The sequence below is a fragment of the Hyperoodon ampullatus genome (genome assembly GCF_949752795.1).
Source record: "Hyperoodon ampullatus genome assembly, chromosome: 1".
NCBI classification, from domain to species: Eukaryota; Metazoa; Chordata; class Mammalia; order Artiodactyla; family Ziphiidae; genus Hyperoodon; species Hyperoodon ampullatus.
This window is the reverse complement of record NC_136914.1, coordinates 81,808,137-81,819,541: the sequence shown is the minus strand read 5'-3', so window position 1 is coordinate 81,819,541 and position 11,405 is coordinate 81,808,137. Positions and strand designations below refer to the sequence as shown.

At 48.7% G+C, this 11,405-nt stretch overlaps 1 protein-coding gene across 6 annotated transcripts in view; it reads right to left on the bottom strand.

The window, feature by feature from the left end:
- Positions 1-438: 438 nt before the first annotated feature.
- TBC1D1 (TBC1 domain family member 1) overlaps positions 439-11,405 on the bottom strand; it is a gene marked incomplete at its 5' end in the record, with an annotated part of 204,786 nt that continues 193,819 nt past the window's right edge. For all 6 annotated transcript variants that reach the window (XM_079701164.1, XM_079701165.1, XM_079701168.1 and 3 more), the window contains 2 exons: positions 439-945; positions 4,834-5,007. In XM_079701164.1, coding sequence (XP_079557290.1) covers positions 745-945; positions 4,834-5,007 — 375 coding nt within the window. In that variant the 3' untranslated portion in view covers positions 439-744. The remainder of the gene's footprint in view (positions 946-4,833; positions 5,008-11,405) is intronic.

The following is an 11,405-nucleotide window of genomic DNA, read 5'->3' as shown; positions in this document are numbered from 1 at the left end:
TCTACAACTGCAGGTTGCACGCTAGCAATACCTGGCAAAGTCTAAAAATTGGTGATTTTCCCATAAAACGTTTATCTACAATGACTGTGATCAACACTTAAGGGCTAAGCAAAAAGTACATGAAAACTATTCTTCTTAAAAGAAAAACTTCATTAAATACCAAGCACAGTGATCAAATCTAAGATGTCAAATTTAAATAAATCGCTTCCCATTTTTCCCAGTGGTAATCCGGGGCTTCCACAACAAGAATGGTCAAGGGCCAACTGCACCCCTGCCGGTGACGCTGAAGGTGTAAGTCACACAAACCCTCCTTGGAAGAATGAAGGGCCACACGTCGGCCAGAGGAATCATCACCTCCAGCCTCGCCGGCTTTTGAAATCCCACGGTATTATGAATGCCCTTTACAGACACAGTGATACTGAAGAAGGAAACAATAAAGAAACACAAAGGTGCTTTATTTTAAGTCCATGCCATCTAAATCTACTGAGTACAGTAACCGGGACCGGAAAGGGGACGTATTAGAACCTAAACAACGACAACAACACCGGGACATTCACCCCCTGCACTGCGAATCTTAGTTCAGAAGAATCCGTGCGCTGGCAAGCCAGTCTCCTCCCTGAGAAGCACGCTTCACGCTGTTCTCCTTCAGGCATCTTCATCTCTCTCAGCTAAGGCCTGGACAGTGTCAAGGCGGTGGCGACCCCGTTCTGGAGCTGTGCTCTGGCGGGGGCTGGGCTCCGGTTGTCAGTGGTCCGCAGGCTCCGGTGGTGCGGGGTCAGGCTCTGGGCCACCCAGCTCTGCCGTCTGCCCCTGGAGCCGCTCCACTGTCTGCAGCAGGGCTGATCTCTCCAGCTCCAAGGCCAGGGTCACTTGCTTCAGCTTGCTTTCACTGGTCAGGAGCTTCTCAATGGTGGCTTCCAGGCTCTGGATCCTCCCATTAGCCACCTAGAGAATAAAAGAAATGAGAATGGAACTGCCCGGGGAGAACATGGGAGATCCGTTCTGCACTCCACTGTCCAGCCTCGAAGGCACTCTAGAGTCCTGTTCTGGCAGAGACACATCTCTCCACGTTTACTCTCAGTTCTGTCCACAGGGGAAGACTCCATTTCCCAGACTCCCTCGCAGGCGGGCTGGGCCGCCCCGAGATCCTCCAGCACCCTCTTCCCCTGTCGTGGCTACTCTGGAAGCCGCCTGTGGAGATAGTGGCTTCCCAATGCAGAGGGAGCCCGATTCCCAAGTCACCCGCTACAGGAGGACAGCTGTGAAACGGCCTGTGAATGCTTCGTGGAGACAAGGTGGAGGGTCTGCGGTGCTGAGCCCTGGGGTCTGGAGTGTTGTTACTGCAGCATAGTCCGGCCCACTTTGACAAATACATGTATTTACAGGTACAAATTCAGACAGACCATCAAAATGGTTTCTACGTGAAGGCCCACGTAGTAACAGCTCTCTACTCTGAACCCTTAATACTCCCTACAGTGACAAGGATGGGCATTTCCCCGGGAACGTGTGTGGAGCGCTCAGGGTGGCCGAGCTCTGCTAAGAGGGTCACATGCGTGGCCTCACTGGCCACAGATGCCAGCAGTGTCCCCACTCCCACCCGTCCGCATCCTCAGCACACAATCAGTGTCAGGCCGACCTTCTAGGTGCTTCTCTCTTACAACGGACCCTTCTCTTCTCTCTAGTCCCCTCGGGCTGGCTTCCCGGGCAACCAGTGAGTTGGCCCCAGTGAAGCGGAGGAGTTTCCTGAGAAAAGCAGCCTCCTATGTTGCTGTCCCCGGGCCTCCTGGCCGATTCCAGCTCTCCGCTGCATTCTCGAGTGCTCGGGCCCGGGGTCAGTAAGGCACTGCACTGGCTCGCTCATCTGACCGGCCGTCTACATGTTCCCGTAGATTTTAGGGGGGAACAACAGTACATATTTTTTCCCTCATTTTCAAAACATGGGAAACAGCTTCTTGAACAAGACAACACTTGTGCTAGACAGACAATTCTATGACTCAAAGCCTAGGTCTGGCTGTGACACTGGAACACTCAAAACAGAAAGAAGGACTGAGATCCTAAGTTTGCCGGCTTACCGGGCAGGGGGCGGTCACGCTGAGTGGGTATGTCCAAGCAGTCCTCTCCGACCCTCACACTCCTCCCCACGGTCAAGGCCTGGGACGGGTCCCACCTTGTCCCCTCCAGGGACCACTCCTTCTGAAGGCCACAGCACTCCCAGGGGCACCTCTCAGCTTAGCAGTGAGCTGATGTGCATGGTCATTTACTAGCCAGCATGAACGTCAGGTCTCCTCCTTGGTGAGACCGAAGCTGTCTCACGGAAGAAAACACACCTCACCCTGCATGTGGGTCTGGCCTCCCAAAGCACCCGGCTCACGGGCACTCAATGACTAGTAGTGGATTATTCCAAAAAATGCACATCCCTGGGCTTCCCTGGTGGCGCAGTGGTTGAGAGTCTGCCTGCCGATGCAGGGGACACGGGTTCGTGCCCCGGTCCGGGAAGATCCCACATGCCGCGGAGCGGCTGGGCCCGTGAGCCATGGCCACTGAGCCTGCGCGTCCGGAGCCTGTGCTCCGCAACGGGAGAGGCCACAGCAGTGAGAGGCCCGTGTACCGCAGGAAAAAAAAAAAAAAAAAAAAGCACGTCCCTTAGCATTTGGCAACATCTGACATGTCTAAGCAATCGTCGTAAGCACGCTGCTGGACAGAAGAGCTAAGACAGTTTAGTCTCCAGCGGCTAGATGACATTCTTAAGTGTTTAACAAGAAAATAGATGGGGCTTTGGTATGTCCAACAACTGTATGAATGGAACAAAGCCAGGAAACAGGTCAATTTTGATACTTGGGCAAAAAAGCAAAGATTTATGTTGGAAAATTAAGTACTGCATTGAACAGCTATCCCTGGACTCTGAAAACTGTTTTTAAAAAAAAGAAAAAAGGGAAAAGAGGTGTGAGTCTCACAGAACTTATGTGTTCTGGCTGAAAGTAATTCCACATGACTCAGAGGGTAATGGGAAAACTATATGCAGGCACCCACAAACTGACACACCACAATCCCTAGCCCAACTCTTTGAGAGCAGCAGTGTCTTACAAATTTTGGTGGCCTCTGGCACCCAGCACAGCTGGGACCGGCATAAGCTCTAGTCTTGAATGATACCTCCAGAAGCACAGAGCCACGTGGTCAAGAGAAAGATCATTCCAAGGAGAACATCTGTTGTTACCAATTACCTCTTGATGCGTTTCTTGAGGACGCAGGTGTCTGAGCAGCTTTTCACAACTCCCTCTCTTCACAAAAGGGGTACAGTATCACAGGAGCATGCAAAATTACTTCCCCTCTTCATCACAAAAAACCCACATGGTATCAGCCTAATAAAATGAACCTTTTATTTGAGCACTATCCTAACGAGACAAATGCTTCAACTTCAAATCTGGGCTTTGTTAGAAATGTTTCCATCCTGCCGTACTTCAGGGACCTACTCTTTGTTTGGAAAGCATTTAAAATTACCACCTACACTGCAGACCCTTACATGCAAGATAAGGCTCTTCATTCCCCGGCACCTCCCCTTCAGGTTACAGCTAAGACACCCTGGAGAAATCGTACTCAGGCATAGTTTCAGTTAGGACAGCTCAATCTTAGAGGAAAAAAAAGCTAACTTTCGGAATGTGACTGGTAGTCAAGCCTGGGTAAGAATAGACTTTTCTTTGTTCCTCTACAGCAAATATCTACTAGGTTTCTACTGGGGTAAAAATCCCTGCTGGGGGGAATACATTTTAGACAGGGGTTGATTTATTAAGCTCCAAATGCTGGCCTTTTTCCCATCACTGCCAAGCTTGTGTCTGCAAAGCAGCAACTTTCTATAGAGAAAACTAAGAGGCTTAGATCAGGATGGAAAGCTTATTCTCAGGACAGCCCAGGAATACCACAGAATACATATTTTGGAAAAAATATAAAGTTTTCTCCACAGCAAGCTCAAAAATAATTTTTTAAAACACCCCCTTCCCCCCCTCCACACACAATTCCTTAACAATGACAGCTTTACCAACCATACTGACATTTAAAAAGCAGACTGTATGGTTAGTTTATTCTATCTGATTGTTAGAGGAGTGCTACCCCAACAAAAAGGAATCTTTTTGTCCCCATCACACAGATGAGGGAATCAGAGCAGAGCAGGTGACAGTGTGGGTGACACTGGACCTAGCAAGATCTGGGTCGCTGGACTGTGCCTCTGTGCTAGCTCCATCTCGCCCTCCAGCACGCACGGTCTGGGTTTGCCTTTCTACTTACTGTATGTCCTCATCCGCATTTATCCATGGTAAGATGGAAGCTTCCAGAGGGGAGAACTGTGTCCCTTCATGAACTGAATTTTTGCATTTGTACCAGGGACTCACAAATCCTGATCACAGGCTCTGGTTTACTCTGTTAGGGAGATTCTGTGGCACTTTCCTCACTCGATATCACTCCGTGGACCTAGCTGGTTTCGCTCCTGAAAGCTCATGCCTTTGATTGTCTCGTCATTACTCAAAGAGCAATCGCTGGCTATTCGGCTAATAGTACGACGGCACCGTGAACCCAAGTTCAGCTCTGGGTCTGTCTCCTGAAAGGGTTAAGTGCAGAAATACCCTCTCAGAAAGTTCCAGGACAGTCTGACCTTAGCAAAGGATAATCTGTCTGCCTCCTAACAAAAAGGAACAATTCTCCTGGGCTACCTTTGATCCTAACTACAAACAACCAGAAGAGAAAGGGCCTACGGCCATGGGAAAACCCAGCCGGTGCCTCTGGTGAGTTAATGAACTACCACACACTCAAGGTTCGGGAGGCTGCCTTGTAAATATGCCCTACCTGCAGCTGTTCAAGGAGGTCAAGGTTCTGTTTGCGTAAGCTGCTGTTGGTTTTCTCTAATCTGTCCATTCTTTGGTTGTCACTGAGAGGAGAGGAATCGATAAGTTCTTCCTGAAGCACATGGTACTCAACTTCATAAGCTTGTAACTGTTTAGAGATGTCCATCACAAACACCTGTGACACACAGAAAAGTCATCAGGCACTGAAAATGAGAAAAATCTCACACACACACACACACACACACACACGACCACGTCGACGGGTGCCCACGAAGCACCTACTCTGTGCCTGATACTATTAGTCATAAACAAGGAAAACTCTGCACTGAGAAGGGAATAATTTTACTTGGGAAGAGAGGATTTAAGAAGCATTTGGGGGACTTCCCTGGTGGTCCAGTGGTAAAGAATCCGCCTTACAACACAGGGGATGTGGGTTTGATCCCTGGTTGGGGAAATAAGATCCCACAGGCCGAGGGGCAACTAAGCCCGCCCACCTCAACTACCGGGCCGGCACGCCTCAACTAGAGAGCCTGTGTGACGCAAACTACAGAAGCCCACGCGCTCTGGAGCCCGCACGCCACAACTAGAGAGAGAAAACCCGCACGCCACAGCTAGAGAGAAGCCCACGCACCACAATGAAGAGCCCATGCGCCGCAACGAAAGATCCTGTGTGCCACAACAAAGATCTCGTGTGCCACAACCAAGACCCAATGCAGCCAAAAATAAATTAAATAAATAAATAATATAATAAATTTTAAAAAAAGAAGCATTTGGAAATAAACCAAAGGTAACAGTAAGTGTAGGTCTCTGATACTCATTTTTCAAAAGCCCAAACCTTCTTTTTTAAATTGCTTATATGAGTTTATTTTTACTTCTTATTTCAGTACTTAGATCATTTTTCTCTGAAAATTCTATTAGATTAGATACACAACTATGGGTCAAAGAGAGAATAAAACAAAACAGAAGAATCACAGCCCCATTTGCCCAGTCACCAGGTCAAAGTTTAATTATAGTTCAGTTGGATTTTCAGAGTTACAAGAACAGCTAAGTAATGGAACTGTTTACTAAAAAACCCTATTCTGCACATAAGATATGCAGAAATGAGCCAAAACCCAAATGTCACCCACACAGATGAGTGAATACAAAACAAGGCCTGAGTTGCCTTCCTTTCCATAATAGTAACAGTCATGAAAAAAAACCACTCGTGTGAAAAACAACCCCAAAGTGCACAAGTGAGTGAGCTGTTCATATCTGTACTTTCTCTTGATGAGTGAAGTGAGCTGGATGGAAGCTGGGACGATGAGGGGTCAGAAGGCAGAGGCTGCTGCTGCCCCAGGCGTGAAGCCCCAGCGTGGATCTGAGAATTCAGTCACCACATAAAAAAAGCCAGATCAGAACACACATTTAAAGAATGAAATTAGTGTTTATAAGAGCAGAAACTAACTCTTCACAGCATTTCCTTAAGAAAGAAATTCCAACACAGTTAAAATCCATGAAAAACTCATTTCCCTTGATGGTACCCTATTAGCATTCAAACACGAATGAGTCCCATCTTTCCTGAAATCAATTTTCAAAAACCATGTTTACTTTCTCACCATTCCCAGAAATCTTATTTTCTCTTCCAATCTTATTTTCTCTTCCTTGAGAGTAATTTTTCAGCTTCCTGGTTTTCAATTTAATTCAATGGCTAATACTAATTAGGCACAAAAGTCACTGTAGGCCGAAAAAGTAATACACACTGTATCTGTGACGTGCGTGCGTGTTTGTGTGTGGAGTTGACTGCATTGATCTGATTCTCTGCTGTCCCTCAGAGCGACCGTGAGCTGGCAGGGATTATCATCTCTATTCTACAGTCAAGAAAACTAACTCAGAAGCTTTCAGTCAGCCCTTGAATGGGGGCTCGGCTGGCGACTCCCTGAATGACCCTGAGCAAGTTACTTGACTTATCCTGGCCTCAGTTCCTGGCCTCCACCACATGGAGGTGGTAACACCTACCTGACAGCATAGCTGTGGGGAATCAGGAGACACAGGCCTGGCAAGCTGAGTTGGTGCCCTAACTTAGCTAAGGGATCTGCTTCCACACAGCTGTCACAAAACCCCTCCCATCCAACCTTGTGCTGCAGCAAAATGACAAAGGATGTCACACCATGGAACTTCTGAACAGCTCAGGGTAAAGACCACACACATTAAAACCGAGATTGCTGTGGCATTAGTGTGTAATTATAAACACGGTGCAGGATAAATGTCACACACTTTTTTTTCTTCCACAGAGGTTTTTAAATGAGCTCCTAACCTGGAAAACCTGGGGACAAAACCTCTGGCCTTTGATCCAGATTGATGAGTGGCTATGGTTAACGGCTCTCAACTGTGCACAGAGCGGAGTGCTCGCGGAGGCCTGCGTTAATCCCCAGGAACCATCCTGGGTCACAATCATCTCTGCTTAACTGCATCATTACCCTCCTGGCTGCCAAAACACACTCACAGCCCTTGCAGTCGTGCCTGGGAATTTATTCCCGACCATGGCAGCATATGGCTGGTGGTGACAGGAGCGCCCTGGTCCTCAAATGACGCTTTCTCACGTTGCTGTATATTCTTCATAACCATAATTATACATGGCTTCATGGTATTCTACCAACTCGACGTATCAATAACCATGTTAATCCAGTCATCAAATGCTGGATATCTAGTTACTTGTAAGTTTTTGTTACAAACGACAACTTTAAACATCCTCATATGTACAGCTTTTCCCATATTTTGGGTTATTTCCTAAGCATACATTCCAAGAAATGGGATTACTGAGTCAAAGGGTACAAATATTTTACTGGCTCGTGATACATATTGCCAAATTGCTTCCCAAACGGGAATAATCCACATACAATGCCATTAGCAACGTAAGAATGTGCCAGATACAGTACACCCTTGGCACTGGGTATTGGGATTAAAATGTTTCATTTTGTTATTCTAGGAAGGTAAAGCATTATGTTATTTAAATTTAAATTATGCACGAAGCTAAATATTTTCCCAGATATCTGCTTGCTAGACGAGTCTCCTCCTTTAGAGAATTCGTTTCTGTTCTTGGCGCGCCTGCGCTTGGAGACTTAGTGTTTCTCTCTGCTGTCTGTGGACACTCTGTAATGAAGCCATCAACCCTGATGGCTGCAGAACTAGTCACATACTTTCCCCCTCCCCATCCCCAGACCCTTCCCCCCAGCCTGGTGGTCTCAGTGGCATACCAAGAGCTGGATGGGGGAGCCTCTGCCTGGGTATCAAAAATAAGGGGGTGCAGTGTCTGTAGTGAATTTAAAAACAAAAATAAACCCAACTAAAAGCTGGTCTGCTTTTTATTATCACCACATGCAAGCAATTCTAAACAATGTCAGTAGTAAAGTACTCCTCCCTGCCTTACCCCACCCTCTTGGTACGGCACTGACTGGCCTTTTAAAAAACTAATTTTCAATAGTGCAAGCTGCCCAAGCAGTAAGGGCTCCTCCCAAGGCAGAAGGGGCAGTCTCACCACTGTGATTCTGAAGAGCATCTTTTGAACAAAGGAACTTTGTTAAGATTCTGGTTTCTCTCCTACAAGCTCAACTACAACAGAGACTTGTCTGGTGTGCTTACAATGAAGTCGCCCACAGCAGAGCTTTCCAAGGTGCCCCCTGTGTTGTGTGTGTGTGTGTGTGTGTGTGTGTGTGTGCGCGCGTGCACATATCTCCTGGGCATCTTGCTGAAATGCAGATTCTGACTCAGCGGGTCTGGAGTGGGGGGCCCAGATTCTGCATAAGTTCCTATGTGATGGTGCTGGTCTGGGACCGCACTTGGAGCAGGGCCCAAAGGACGCTGAAAGTAGGCTATTTGCCCCGTCCTCCAAAGCCCCCTGCTTCACCTGCTCTCTTCCTTACACTGACCTGAGGCTGCACAAGCACACGACACTCGCTGTGATGAGACGACACCCCTGACCTCCCTCCTCTTCCTTTCTGTTTAGTCCCAGGGCTTCCCCCTTCTTGTGAGGCGATTTTTATGGCTCACGTTCAACTGCCAGTTAAGTCACGCTGAGGAGCTGCCACAGAGCCTCAGAGACCCTTGTCTCCACACCCTGGACTCTGTCAACTCTGGGCCTGCCCCTCGGTGGCGGCTCCCAGCCTGTCTGCGCTGAGCGGGAGCTCCAGGGCCCTGTCCTTGGGGACTCTCCCCACCCTGGATGCAGACTGTGTCCCAGCTGCTCGAGCTGAGGCTTCCACGGAGACGGTATTTAATGAAATGGAGCCTGGCTATCACAGAGATCCAGCCCAGCTCCATCCGTCCACACACAGGACAGCAGCATGCAAAGAACGCAATGTCACTTCCACCCTGTGGGCTCTCCAAGGCTGCAGAGAAATTGCGCTGCCCCTCACGCCTCCCCCCTCTCTGAGTAGAAGTTGAGACTAGAGCACCCTCTGCAGGGAGGGGATGGGAGGGGGCAGCGAGCAGGCAGAAAGTTTGACGCCCGTAGAGGTCAAGTTCCGGATGGAACACGTTGGAGGGAAGTAGGGCGGAGAGCTGCCTGGCATTGAGTCTTGTTTCCCAGAGAGACCTGTGGCAGGCTGAAAACCTGGACCTCAGATGCAGATGCTGTGTCCCTACTTCCAATCCTCGCGCCTTCCCCACCCCGGGGAAAGCTGAACCGGAGCCTAGAACTTCTCTCTCGCTCCCGTGCCTTTGCACGTACTATAATGAGGGGTTAGCTGACTACAGCCCGTGGACCAAGGCTGTCCCGTCACATGCTTTGCAAAGAAAGCTTTACTGCAACACAGCCGCTTCATTCCGACAGATACTGGCTCTGGTGGCCTTCATGCTGCAGAGGCTGAGCTGACCTCACGTGACTTTATGGTCCACAAAGCCTGAAACACTTCCTGTCTGGCCCTCTGCAGAAAAGGCCCAGCTGAACTCAACTCCCTCAGCTCCCCGGTCCCCACTCCCCACTCACTGCTCACTCACTCCCTGCACAGCCCCACTGGAGCTCCCACCACTCTTGCAATGACTGGTTACGTGCTCCTTTTCTACACAGGACGGGCTCTGGTGGCCCAGAGCACGTTACACTCTTGGCTCTGCCACCTCGTACAGGGTGCTGGGCGTCTACTCCCTCCAGGCCCCAGAGTTGTTAAGGAGCCAATGGAATAAAGCATGCCAAGTTCAAAACAGATGCCTGAAACAACTCAGGCACACACGCAACTGTCCTCTCTGCACACTGTGTCCATTTCTATTCTCCCAACATTAAAGAGCACGTTCACACCCTCAGTAAGTATCCTTTACAGACGAGGGGAGGAACATGAGTTTTTTTTTTTCTGGGGCTCAATATCCAGAAGGTAACCACATCGGTGAGGCTGCCTGCCTTTTAGCCAGGCCCCAGGCAGCAGGTCAAGGCGCTCACTGGCACAGACTTGGGTTTAGGGAACCAAGGCTCTTGCATTTTCCCCAGCAGCCAAAAAACAGAGGTATGTGCAATGAAAGCTCTAAAAGGGAGGAAATGCATGGAAATGTCAGAAAGTAAAGAATCAAAGGGTGGAGAATTCAGTCTTAATACACAGGTACAGTACAGAAAATCTCTGATTAAATGACACCCGCAAGCACTTGGTGGAGCTGAGTAGCTGCGAAAGCATTTGAAGTGAGAGGGCCTGAGTCTGAAACCCTACCTTTCCACTTCTCAGCAGCATGACTGTGGGCCAGCTAATCAACCACTTTGAACCCTAGGTTGCTCGTGGGTTAAAACCACTTCTCCTCTCAGAGGAATTCAGTCATGACTGAATGAGATCATGTGTGTATATGCAGAGTCACACAGAACCTGGCAAAAAGCAGGGCGTCAACAAGCCAGAGCTATTCACACTGAGAGGAAGGCTCCAGGGAAGTAAAAGCCTCTCAATTAACTGAAGAAGAAAGTGCAGAGACGAAAAGAGCTGCTCCTTCATGTAGGCCAATGAAATGTGCAGAGACCCAAAGTGGCACCTGGACGAAACTGTCTCCCTCTTCCAGCCCAGACTTGCCTCCTTTTCTGGGCTCAGCGCCTAAGGAGGGCCAGCAAATGAAACCACAAACTGCTGCAACTGGGTGCGACCCACCACTCTCGGACTATCAGAAACCCTCAGAAGAAGGATTTTTTAAAACACGGCTTTATTTCACTATTTGCTTTTACCCAATTGCTCTATGTTTTCATTACATTTGCAGGTGAGGTAAGTTCTAGGCTAATGAGAGGCTCCGACTGCTGAGTCTGTGGGATCTCTGCGTTGGGCACCTTCTGTAGCACTCGCCATCCAGCCTCCGGACACTTCCAAGGGTGACCTCACCCACTGCCGGGCAGCTGAGTCCTGCATGGTCAGCAATCATTACTGGAAAATTCTTCCTGATACAGAGTCAAAATCTGCTCCCACTTCTAAGCCAGGCCATTAACAACTGGTTGAGCTGCAATTCCAGAATCACCTCACCCTCAACCCCTAACATTTCAGAGAGTGATACATGCATACATGCAATGCCGTTCTACTGCATACAGAAATCAGAGGGACTAGAACCACAGATGAATGTGGAATTGAACTCTATAAAACA